Genomic DNA, 13589 nt, shown 5'->3' on the forward strand with positions numbered 1-13589 from the left:
TTCTATCCCCCCCCCCCACCCCAAAACAACTGCTTACTTCCCTGGCTTAGAACTTGCCAACAGTGAAGACTCAGTTTAACTTAGATAAGTTATGCTCAATCCTATAAAGTGATTTCAAATTCAAATTTGATGCAGGTATTGATTTATAGTATTTACACAAGTTGAAAAAAATATTACTCAGAAGTTTCATTCACTCTCATCTTGTTTATCTCTACAACTAGTAGTTTCTGGATCAGTTCAGGTAATTTCTGGATTCAGTTTTGATCAATTCAATCCCATGAGCCTTGTGAGAAAATAATATTAGCACATTTACATAAAAACATTATTTATAATCAATTAAAATACATTAATGTATCTGGCCAGCAGGTTCTTAATTTTTCTTTTTGGTAGCAGTATTCCACAGGGGTTTTTTAATACATAAAGCTCATTAGAAAATTCATACAGATACACATATTTATTTTTAAATAACTTCTACTATCCTCTAATGCAGGTACTTTAAAATCCTCTCTGAATGGCAATACAAAATTTATCAGTAAATGGATTTAAAACCGAAGCAAAATGCATTTAAAATTACCATTTAAATGAAAACTAATCAATTAAAAGATAAACATTACCTGGGGGAAAGTTTACTTGGTATATGTTTGATCATTCTAAGTTATTTCACTGCTTACTAATGAGAGCTACTAACAAGCCACAATTTACATGATAGCATCAGGTTAAAGCATTAAGATTTTTATTCCATGGAATTTCTATTAAAAAGTTATGTTAACTGTTTTACATCCAAGACACCTCTTTAAGCCCTAGTAATAAAAAGCAAAGCAATATAACTAACGTGAGGCGATACACCAGTCAAATTTCCTGTTTATCTTGAAACGTGTAAGTAATAGCATAAGGAAAGATATGAAAATTTCTAATGATATCAAAACTCTACTATGAAAGAGTCACTGGAATGCAGGATTTGCAACTTCTACTGGCAGTGAAATGGCAGACTCTCATGAAGTCATCCCTTTGTAAGTGCAGTTACAAATGACCTCCAAAAATGAAATTATAAATCAGCATTTATTACAAGAAAATAGGCATATGGCAGGGACGAAGGTGTTAAGAGAAGAAAACAGAGAGCAATGCATTGGAGAAAGAAATAAAGAGAAATGGAGAAGGAAAAAATAAGATGAAATAAAGTATATGGAATATCCTGTTTATTAAACATAGGCAAACATAGTCAGAGGCTGCAGCAGAAACAGAATTTAAGTGACTATTCAAATCCAAGCACTACAGCATAATCTATTCACCTTTAAACAAAGGACAAAGATTCAGTGGCATCAGCATGCTGAAACACAATCTAATATTTTGGTTGTGAGAAATAAAACAGGCAGACTAAAATCAATTCAAATTTTGGATAAAAATGTCCTCTGCACAGAACTACTCACAATCACACATAACACATATCAATGATTTTTCTGAGCAGTTACGCATTCTCTAAATCAATTTAAAATGTCTTGTGCTCACAAGCTCCTGGAAGAGACTAAAATGAAGCAAAGAAAGCAAGACAAACTTCTGAGAATAAGATCAGAAGTAGATACTTACTACAAACCTACTATTCACTTTTTCTAGAATTCTTTTTTCATTTAGAGCCATTGATTCTCCTTTCCTCTTCTTTATTCTCTTTTTTTCTAGCTTTTTACAAGCATACATTTTTCCTGTTGCCCGTACTTGACAGGCACACACCTAAAAAAGAAGGCAGGCATGTCAGAGATGCTAGGGGGTTTTTTAAATTTTTTGTAAAGTAGATAAAATTTTGTCTTTTTTCAAGTTCTTGAATGCTTTCAGAAAATGAAGGTCTGTAAGCATCAATACAGAGCTTTCACCCCATGAAACAATTTTGAAGGGTCAGAAAAGCTGTAATAGAAGTAGAAAAAGTCATTATACATATTTTTTAAATTATTGCCTCACAGAAAGATACTTCCATACTCACCTCTCCAAATCCACCTTTGCCTAGTACTCGGTAATGCCTAAATGTGTGTTTGGTTACTGGTTGCCTGATTAACAGAAAGAAACAATTACTGCAACAGGAATCACAACAGTTAGTAATCCCCTCCCCACTCTGAGGTCTGTCTTAATTTTCTCCTTCCTGTCATACAATGTCTTACTGCACAAGAGTAGCCTCGACCTCAGGAAGACAGTATATAAAAAGCTGAATTTCAGATGAAAGGGGTGCTCTGATTAGAAACATTGGCTCCCTCCTGTGGTCACCTGACATTCACAACAGCAGGAAGAAAAGCTGATCAATTAGGCCCTGTGCTGTTCATGGTCGCAGCCTTATCTGTTCTCATCAACAGTCAATTTATCTCCTCCAGTTGTCTCCCTTAGTTGCAGTATGCTGACATGCAGGCAGTGTTTCAATAAGATGATGCTTACAATGCAGCATTTCAAAGATAAACCATTTCTGATTTTGCTTTGCTGTTTTCCTTTTTCAAAAAGAAAAAAAAAAAAAGAGTTGTGCAAGAGCAGTTCAAGAGCGAAATTGTTGAGGTATTGATGTAGTGGAAGAGGAACAGATAACAGGAGGCAGTAAAGGTGTCAGCCATTCTATGCTAAAACACTCCCAATGAGAGCAGGACTGTTTCATGGTGGTAGGGGTTTGTTTTGTTTTGAAAGAGCATTCATTGTTCACGTAGCTTTGTTCTCAGGACAACAAATGGAGGTTCATTTGGTAGAGAATTTGGTTGAACTGAGTAACTTCCCTAGACCTCTTCCTGGCTCTTGCTACTAATTCGGTCAAATACAGGCATTGGATAATTGGAATTTACCATAAAATTAATGCTCAAGCACCTTAATGTTTGAATATATGATCATGATAGCCAGCAGTGCTGAACTAGACTCGTACCAATTTCAACCTTCTGAAACAGTTTAGACCCTCATTTAGTATTGATTTAAAAGCCCAGACTAGATTCTGATATATAAAAATCTTGCTGTCTTGTCATTACTAGATCTGTGACTATACCACCCTCGAAAACTGATTAGATAACCAATCACCCAGGGGGTTATAAAACTAGATTAATCTGTTTACTAACCATGAATTAGACCAAATTTTAAACTGAAGGATGATAGTATTCTCAAGAAAGACTGGTATCTCACTGCACACTGGACAGCCAAATGTATATCCATATGATAATAGATTTGCATTTACCTAATATAATTTTACCACTTAAAGACTACTGGACAGATACCTCTGTCAGAAAATTGGCTCTCTCGCTGTCCCATCAACATCATCCTTTATGTCTTGTCTTTCAGATCATAATTTCTTAGGCAGTGTCATTCATTAGGGCTCTACAGCATATCTAGCATAACAAGCAGAACTGGCCACAAAGCAAAATAAAATTATAATGTGAACATTATAAATAAACTTACTTTTCCAGCCATTTCCACTGTAAAAATCGGGAAAAATACATGCTTTCTTGGTAAGCTTCAAACGGTCTTCTGCTTAGGTATTCATGGACAATTCTAGCAACAGAAAAATAAAATTAATCTTATCCTGAAAAAACTGATGAAGCAGGAGGTGCTATCAATCTATTAAAACATACTTAACAATGAAGCTGTAGGCAGAAAAACATTGTCACTGTGCTCTACAATGGTTTTAACTTAGATGTCTCACAAAGTGAGTGCCTGTCACAGAAAACTGTTCCTGTCAAAACACTAGTGAATGCCAAATTACTGTTACTCATAGTACCTAATAAGTTTGACCTCTGCATTCACATTAAGGGCCTTCAAGCCCACCTAAAGATCAGCCTCTCAGTAGCTATGCAATGCATGTACGACCCCACAAATATGACCTCTGAAAGATATATTTACAGGAAAGTATCTACAAGTTTTCACACATTCCTTGGAGACTGGTAAGTAAATGTTACCCTAGGACTTGAAATTGAAATACCAAGTGCCATATACAAACCTGAACATCAGGTACCTTATCATTCCACTTAATCTAAACACACCAAGGGGGGAGTGGGGGGGCGGGGAGGAATATAAGTAATTCAAACCGTATTCAGATATTTTTTGGACAGAGGAAAGGGGATGACCTCCATGACAGATCCTCCATTTGAGACATGCTTTACCAGGTGTTCTCATACATCCCTTTCAATCTAATAATCTCAGGTTGTTATAATGTAAGGTTATTTTTGTTGCCTGGGAGATGACCCAAGCAGCAACAACCCATGTTGTAATCCTTCAGACATGATCAAGCATGCCTTGAAGAACCAGTAATATTAGAAACATAAAGGCTTTAGAAAGACATGCAACACTGGTAAACATGTACCATCCCTGCTAGAAAAGCCTTCCCTGCTGCTGCTGTGTGAATATCACTGTGTGAAGTGTCATTTCATGGCTTCAGAACAAAATCAAGTTGTATTTGTTTGTGTTAACTAATCACAACTGATTCTCTAATCAACCATCATAATGGAATGTAACCGTTGATCTCAGTTCAGCCGGTTTTCAAGAACCATAAACTGCTTCACATTGTTCAGAAACCTTACAAGCTCCACTTTATAACTGCATATTTTTCTGAGTACCTTCATCATGGAAGAGAAGCCACTCAAAAGGTAAGAATATAATAAAGACAAATACTACTCTTGGTAATAGATAAGAGTGTGATTTTATGCAAAAATAGCATATAAGAAAAAGCTCTGCAAAAGTCAGACGTCTAAACCACATCTGAAGGAAACCTAGTCCTTTAATAAATCTGTTCCAAATTTCTTACCAACACTCATTTCAGAGACCAAACACTGCTGGGTGTAGTACCTTCACCTTTCATTTCTCTCAGAAACACACAAATTTCTCTTGCAATACTCAAACTTAGCACTATGCGTTTTTAACTTACCTAGTGCAGTCCATAAAAAGATCCTTACAGGGGTTCTTTTCTAGCCTTGCTTTACATTCATTTACTGTTTCCTGAGGTATTTCTGGCAAGTGCGCTGCAGACTTGACATAATTTACAAACAAAAAAGGCAACAATGAAAGCAATTCTGTAAATCAATAGAAGGAATAAAAGTTCTGTTTTCAAAGTGAAATGGAATCTCCTAATACAGGAAAAGGAAAGGAATTGTTTGGCTAAAGGGAAAACCAAGAAAGTAATATTCAGGCTAAATTTTCATTTGTTCTCTATTAAAGAAAAATGCATTGAAAGCTATTACAGTTATTGACTATTTCAGTACCTGGGGAAACAAAGCTGGCAATAAGTCAAATTTATTTTTCTTTCCATAAGCCTACCACCACAAAAGCAAGTTATCCGTTTGGCTTAGCAGGACAGGAGGATGGGGATAGAAACACACACAAATTTCAAACCAGCCCAAAGAAATCTGGGGTGCTTTTGCAAAAACTGCATGTGATTTAGGGTAGTCCCAAAGAATTATCAGCAGTGTATCTGCTTTTAGCGCATTTGCAAGACTTTCATTTGGAGTAAAGTCTTCTTAAGGTGATGAAGTAAGGAAGCAGAAGCAGCATCCATTCATAGAAAGCAAATGTCTAATTATATATCTACAGAAAAGCTTCTACTATATACCAGGAACAGACTCTTAAAAATTAATCAGTGAGATGCAATACAAGCAAAAGATCAGCTGTTAATGATCTCTTTGCAAAATACAGAGAAACAGAATGTTCTATAACAAAAAAAAAAAAAAGAAAGAAAGAAAGAAAGAAAGCAGCACTTCACTTTGTGAAAACCTGCCACAATTCTTAAAATTTACAGCAAACCAACCAAGGCCACACTGGAGTTTGAAAGAAGCCTGAGAATTTCAAGTCATTCTCATGTCTTCATACTACAAAACTCTGAGTTAATTTGTTAATAAGTTTTCTTTAGATGCCAAATGAGTTTGTTTAAAAAAATATCTTTACTTGAGCCCAGTATTTTAATTAGAAAACACGGAAGAATAAATCATGATGGTAATAAGCTTAAAAGCAGACATCGGTCAAGGTTTCTGCTCAAGTTAACAAGAGCTTCAAAATTTTAGAAGGCAGTATACCTTTCAGAAAGACAAATCTGGGACTAATGAAGTTTGAAAGCCAATTTACTAAAAACAATGCAACCACTTAGATCTCTATTTATCTGACATTTAAAAAACATTTGAGACAATATTTTGCAATATAATATATTTACCCCATTAGTGAAGTAAGTCTCTAAAACTTTCAGGCCACAGTCTATACGCTTTTCATCTGAAGATACCTCATATTCTGCCTAGGGGAACATAATTGAAAATTAAATTTTGTTCAGAGTTATTTTGCACTACAGTCTTTCACGTGATGCTAGGTAAATTTTACAATGAATAACGTAATGCTTCTACTATCAAAGGAACTGAAGGCTCTCCTTTAAAATCTATTTAAAAGTCTTTAGGCTACATAGTGAAATGTGTATGAAGAACACGTGTATGAAGAAAAAAAGCATATGGAATTTAACTTTTGGAAAACACACAAAACCTAACAATTAGTTTAAATGCAATCACAGAAACTGCATCCTAGAGATTAAATTAGATCAATCACAATGGAATAATATTTATGCAGTATTGTAGGACACACTGATCCAGACAGGAAAAAATGAGATATTATAATAATTAATTAGATATAATAATCAGCTTATTCTCCACTGTATTAATTTTTTTCCTTAATGCATTTTTCTTTTTCTTCTTGGATAAAAGCAGGATAAAACTACCTTCTACAAGATCATGTTAACTGAAAATAAGTGAGCTCTAAACCGAACCTTACTTCATTCTTTGAGAAAATAAAACCGAGTAGATACAAAATTTCATGAAGTTTTTTACTTAATAATAGCCAGTACTGTGATGTAGAAAAAAAAAAAAAACCATTGTGCAACACAGTGCATTTTGCAGATAAAAACTGGTACTCAATAGAGCTTCAGAGGTAGCTACTTAAAAAAAACAAACAAACAAAAAACAAACAACAAACCATCAAATGGCTACCGGTATAGAAAAACTCCAGGGACTACTTACTATTAATAATTTTAAGGAATAACCACAAAGCAGACATCAGAAGTTAAAACATTTAAAGATAACCCAAAATCTGGGGAAAGATGAATTAGGAAAGTGCAATCTCAAAACACTTGTATTAGTTGTGTAAGCTGAGCCAGCTCAGTTGGAGCTTATTCCATATCTCAGAATGTAAATGCATGCACCTAGGAACCAAGACTGAATGGCAGACCTCCAGAATGGAGGACTGTGTCATACAAAGCAACAGTTTCATGTATTGGGACAACAATCATTAAGAACTTTATAGGAAGTTCTGAGTGATGGATCTATTCAAAGGAGAATTTACATACCCTTATATAAAGAACTAGAACACTGGAAAAAGCACAGTTCAAGAACCAAACACACACACAATACTGGAAATAAGAGAATCCCTGAACTCCACTTCTGCAATCAATTGCAACTAAGCCACACTGAGTCACTACTAAGTCATCAACATCTTTTTCTGCTGAGACATTACGGTATCAACCACATCAGCACAGCACTCAAATCCATAAACAACTGCAAGCCATTGTTTTTTGCTACTTTAATGGCACAACAATCAGTCTAATTCTGAAAGGAATTATCCTGCAACTGTAAAAAACCTGAGTAGGTCAGAAAAGTTAATCAATCACAGCAGTGCACTTACCACCTTTAACATTTTCAATTATGCCAAAGTAGTCACGAATTTAATACAAATAGTTAGGCATACTGTTTTAAGCAGATACTGTAATTTAAAAGGAAGTCTGAGACAGCCTTGTCCACTAATTTGTTACTCACAGAGCTTAAGAGAAAAGCTTGAGCTGTCAGCCACTCTTTTTCATATCTGAGTAACATTGTCCCTAGCTAGTGAAATGAGTCACTAGAAGATTTGATAACTCTTAATTCCTCACTTTAATTTCTGTTAATTTTATTCAATTATTTCACAACTCTTCTTTCCGTAAAGCCAAACTGACTCCACAATTTAAGGTCACACCTTCTCAACAGTTAAAGCTTATCAGTACAAGTAGCCAACATAGCATTGTACTACCATGACTTTGCCATTTTGGCCTCCTGAAACAATCACGTTGCTGAAACCACATTGCTCCATGTAAGAGAGTCAGAAAACTCTTTTAATGAAGATGCAAGGCTCTTAAGACCACTGCATTTTATGCCTGAAAGTTTATTTTCAGAAAGATTCAGACTAAAATTTATTTAAAATTAAAAAACAAAGTGGCAAAACCCAAGGTAAAAGCCCCACAACCTTAGCCTCTCCACTTTACTTCCTTACAAACAAAACCAACAAGAAAACCTCAACTCCACTGCATCAAAAAAAGCCTGAACAAGTTTGCTGAAGGCCAGTCCAGAAAGGGGAATCAGGCTAATGCAGGACCTGTCTGGAAGAGGTAACAGGTATTTATTCTCACTTCCTTAATCAAGACAGCTTGCCAGCCTTCCAATCAAGACATCATTAGAGATTATCTTAGCTCTTAAGAGAGCTCTGTTTCAGTGATTCCTAGAACACTTCTTCACCTTGATTTTTGAAACGGAAGTTAAAAAATAATAGTGATTATTTTCGCAATTACAATTTACTTATAAAAAAGTAAATTGTGAAATCATTCCATACATTGGATTATCTCAGCTATGACAGTCTTTGATAATTCACAGAAGGGCTGCAATGTTACAGGTTGCATAGCTCAAAACAATTCTAAATTTTCAGTTAGTGTAAAACAGTTACTTCTTAGAGACAATTTCACCTGAAAAATTACATTTGCAGAGCAAAGACATGCCTGCCTTACAGTCACGCCTAGAGATGTTTTTTTCTCCCTTGTGCTGCCAAAGATTCTGCTACTCTTCATCTGTTAGCTTTTAAGAATTCAGGATTGTGTACAACACTTGTAACCATTAAGGGTACATCCACAGTTGTCAATCATCTCCCTATTGTGCGATGCTCATTAAAGGCTCTGGATTACATTCACTTTGGGAAATTTAACTCCACCGTTCTGGATTTTCCCTTCAAACCATTCTGTGTCTCCACCTGTCAAATCAGTCTCGAATTTGTTGCTAGAACAGCTCCTAAGAGTCACAAAAGTATGGTGAAATGCACCTGGGTATTAAGCCTAATTGCACAAAGAATCACTGACAAATATAAGACAATTCTACTTATTTGACACTAAAGTTTTATATTAGCTGATCGAGAGCTCAGTTTATATTCGCATACAGGGAAGGAAGATATGGTGAAGCAGGGTGCACAGCAATAATCCCACGTACTTCCTTATACCTTGCACCTTTCAGAGCCATCTTGCATTCTGACACTGTACTTTGGGATCCATGCAAGCAGCAGCACAGGCAAGATGAGAAAAACTCTTCTTTTGGCAGCAATCTTAGTTTAAGACTATATCTTATGCGCATGGATTAACTATGAGGGACAAAGAATAAGAACTTCTGAGCTATTACTCTCTCCTCTTAAGGACTGTGGTGCGCCTGCCTCTTCGCATTACTTTCGCTCTCCCCATGAGGGTTTGTCTGAGGATTTTTTACAAAACATGGCTGGGGGCATACTTCCTTTCTTCCCTCATTCTTCAGCATTAGATACCAAAATGTAAATGTATCAAGGCAAAACACTTCCTTTTCCCTTGGTCTCTAAAACCTGGTTTCTCTACTTCCATAGATGGTTCCCTAAATTTCCATCTCCATTGCAATTTTTTAATTAGCACGTTCTGTCTAGCCTAGGGCTTCCATGCAAGTTGCAACACTTTCAAGCCTATGTTTACAAAATTTTCAAGTCTGAGTATGGTAAGTAATATTCATTGTACGCATATCCTTTTAGGCTCAAGAAGCCAAACAGCATGTCTGTCTAAAATTATTTCTCTTATTCCCATCATGGCCATTTTTGTAGTTCTGACCACACCAAAATGGCAGAGATTTTATAGTAAATATTAAACATCTTCCTTTAAGTAACAGAGCCAGAGTTTTTTGACCTTCATCAAATGCACAGTTTTACAGTTGGCAAAGAGTAAATGACACAGCATTGGTGAACAGATGTGTTTAGAGAAAATTAGAAATTTTATAAAACTACTGTGTGTTAACCCTGGCAAGCAGCTAAGCCCAACAGAGCTGCTGGCTCACTCCCCCCAGTAATAATCAGAAGGGTAGAAGTGTGAAAACTTGTGGGTTGAGATAATTTAATAGATTGCACACACAAGTAAAGCAAAATAAGAAATTCATTCGCTTCTTCCCATTGGCAGACAGCTGTTTAGCTATTTCCAGGAATGCAGGGCTTTAACATCATGCATAATGGCTATTTGGCGAGTGTAATACCTTAACTCTAACTTCTCCCCTTCCTCTTTCTTTTCCCCGCCTTTATTGCTGAGCACAGCGTCATACAGTATGGGATATCCTGTTGGTCACTTGGGGTCAGCTGTCCTGGCTGTATCCCGTCCCCAGCCTACTCCTTGGTAAGGCAGCATGAGAAGCAGAGAAGGCCTTGATGCTGGGTAATCACTGTTCAGCACTAACTAAATTAAACCATCCTTGTTATCAACATTGTTCTGGTCTAAAATCCATAATATAGCACAGCATGAGTTGCAATGAAGAAAATTAACTCTACCCCAGCCAAAAAAAAAAACAAACAAAAAAACCAAACAAATGAAAATGTATAAGCTATTGCCTACTGATATCCATCTCTGATTTCTCACTTCTTACCACTGCATCCAGAAATTCAATGCATCTTTTCAAATCTGGTCTGGAATCACAGAACTGTCTGAAGAGAAGTCTTCCTATTGGCTGTTTGTCACAAAGCTGGTTATAGTCTCTTTCTGAAAAAGAAGTGATAAGTAAATATCTTTATTTTTATCTTTGTCATAGCATGGTCCTTACTCCCATTTGAGAATAGGTCAGAAAAACATCACTAAAATGAGAAGATTTTACATTAACATATTTAGCAAAGACATCAAAAAGCTTGCAATGATCCCAGAGAATAGTGAAACGCTCACTTCCAGCCACATTTATCTCTTATATCACATTTATTAAAAACACACTGAATGATATTGTTGTTTCATTTAAGTTGGGGAGTGCAAAGCAACACTACTGTGAAACAGAAAATCCAAAGCAAACAACATTGCTCGGAAAGAAGGAATATGAGATAATACCAGAAAGGTTAAAAAATTATTACAAGACACTAAAAGTCAAATATATTACCACATCATTCAAATTACAACACAATTCCCTTTTCTAATCCATGGCTTTGTAAATTTATCCTTTAGGAGCTGTTCTCTTTAACAAACAAGGAGCTGTGATACAGCTTTTATCTTCTCATAAATTCTCCATCGCATTTAAAGTTTAATAGCTTTTTTTGCTAATCAGCATTCAGAAAGAAGACAGAATCCTTTCAGTTAACACCTCCAAACTCTTAAACTTCCTTCTCAAAAAAAAAAAAAAAAAATCAGACAGATCATTCTACAGGACACCTACCGATTGAGCATCTAATACCTTCACAATGACTAACAGGTGGCAACTTCAGCATCTCTTTCCATTTTTTACTACGCCCACTCCGTTTACCTAGAAGAAAAATATGAGTAAGGTAAAACACAGTATTATGTCAGAACAATATTAAATGTAACATTATAGCATAAAATTCGGTCATTTTTGCACAGATCTGTCAGACCGCTTTTCAAGCCTAGAAAGAAATCCAGCTACAAGGACATCCAAACCAGTAACAAACTTTACATAGAAGAACTTGTATATGAAATACTGAAAAATGCAGTAAGTCTTTTGCAAGACAAATATCACGCTTTTTGGCTGTGTGTACAGAATATCTCTGCAGAGACAAGACAAATATCTAGGTATTCTGAAAATTAAAATACTGAAACCTTAATTGTAAAGTTTTTTGATTTCTGTTTTTATCTCTCAACCTTGTCAAAGAATGGAAGATGTTAAAGTTGAGTAATAACATACACAGGACAAAGTTCTTAAACATGGTTTTGGATAAGTTGTACATAAATATTCTCTTTCTTTCTTTAAGGGCAGTAATACTCATAAATAGTAATATGTGAGTGGGCATTTCTCAAATACACACCATTTATTCTAGACTATAGGAGGATACAGGATATCAGCAAGAACTTACCTGTTGTAGAATTCAGATCTTTTCAATGTTTCAGATTTTGCAGCACTAGCAGTAATCGATTTTTTAAAACTACAACAATATTTTCCCCATTATTTCTCAAAAAATATATCTGTGTTCCATTTTCTGTGTTAAAATGGAATTTTAGCACATCGCTTTACCAATTCGGTTTACAGAACATACACGTACTTACCAAAAAACCAAAGAGATAGATACAGGAACATATCTATATTTTTAATTGCAAAACATTTCAGCGGAAGAGTAATTTTTGTGCTGCAAGATACTTTAAAAGAAGATTTTACTACGTGATAGGGCCACATGCGTTTCCACATGATAGAACAGTAGCAAAACTGCACAAAAACTTTCTAACTGTATCAAAGCAGAACGCACTGTTAACCACAATGGGAGAGAAAGGAAGGGAGTTACCCTATGTAACCCGAACAGAAACCAAGCAGCAAACAGTCTCAACTCTTTCAGAATTAAATCGTTGGGGAGAAAGGAACTAACATCTTTACAATAATAAAATATTTATTAAAACCCCCAAGCTCTTAAACATACAGCTTCTTTAACAGTTCCACCATTGCAGTCAGAGCACTTCCATGATCTTTTCTAACAGGAACATTGATGTCTCATTGTGCTGCTGCAACAAAATATTCCCAACTTTAGTATCACTAGAAAAGTAAACAAATAAGGAATACAAAAACCTTTAAAAGTTGGCTTGCAGAGATGCTTTGAACTGATCCCTACTCTTAAAAAAACCCCTTCTTCCGCACTTTATTTCCTAATGTTGCTTTGTAAGTCATTAGCTTTCCAAAATATTTTACAATACAAATATACTGAACCTACTTCCCTCCATACTTCATGCAGTACCAGAACTAATAATGAAGCTTTACTTACCAACATCATTAAAACGAACTCCAACTATTTCAACAAAATATCTTTGATGTCAAAAAGACGTTGAATATATGTTTGAAGAAAATCAAACCACACAGAGCAAAGAGTATTTGTAACACAACTGAAACACAACCAAGATCAGGAATACTAACATAGATGGCCTGTACACATACATTGAATAGAAAAGGACTGGGTATAGATTATTATGTCATCACAACACCATGGAGAGAACCATCAACTGAATTTTAAACCCTGCAACTGAAAAATACATTAAGCTGCGTATTTTTTTCTGTTAGAAAATGCTCAGACAGACTCATTTGTGCATGACGCAGTACAATCAATATTGACCAAAAATGATAAACTGACCCAAATTCATACCACAGTGCTGTTTGGAAAATGTAAAACTGAACTGTGATATACACCAAGTTAATCACCTTCTAAAGCACAGCCAAAGGAAAAAAAAAACCCACAAAATAAAAAACAAAAAACCCAAACAAAAAGAGAATCACTGGTGCATTATACTTCAAGTCCAACACAAGGAAGTCTGTGGTATTTTGCCCCAAACATTTGGCCAGTTACTTACAATGCGA

At 35.5% G+C, this 13589-nt stretch overlaps 1 protein-coding gene across 1 annotated transcript in view; it reads right to left on the reverse strand.

The window, feature by feature from the left end:
* The window catches only part of LOC104489562 (G protein-coupled receptor kinase 4-like), a 15242-nt gene extending 3704 nt beyond the window's left edge, over positions 1-11538 (reverse strand). The window contains exons 1-7 of the mRNA XM_010131734.1: positions 11457-11538; positions 10689-10801; positions 6146-6223; positions 4871-4971; positions 3409-3501; positions 1973-2036; positions 1585-1725 (exon numbers count right to left, since the gene is read on the reverse strand). Of these exons, the coding sequence (XP_010130036.1) occupies positions 1585-1725; positions 1973-2036; positions 3409-3501; positions 4871-4971; positions 6146-6223; positions 10689-10801; positions 11457-11508 (642 nt within the window). The 5' untranslated portion in view covers positions 11509-11538. The remainder of the gene's footprint in view (positions 1-1584; positions 1726-1972; positions 2037-3408; positions 3502-4870; positions 4972-6145; positions 6224-10688; positions 10802-11456) is intronic.
* Positions 11539-13589: the final 2051 nt, after the last annotated feature.

The sequence above is a fragment of the Buceros rhinoceros genome, unplaced genomic scaffold, assembly GCF_000710305.1.
Source record: "Buceros rhinoceros silvestris isolate BGI_N320 unplaced genomic scaffold, ASM71030v1 scaffold35562, whole genome shotgun sequence".
In the NCBI taxonomy this organism is placed as follows: Eukaryota; Metazoa; Chordata; class Aves; order Bucerotiformes; family Bucerotidae; genus Buceros; species Buceros rhinoceros.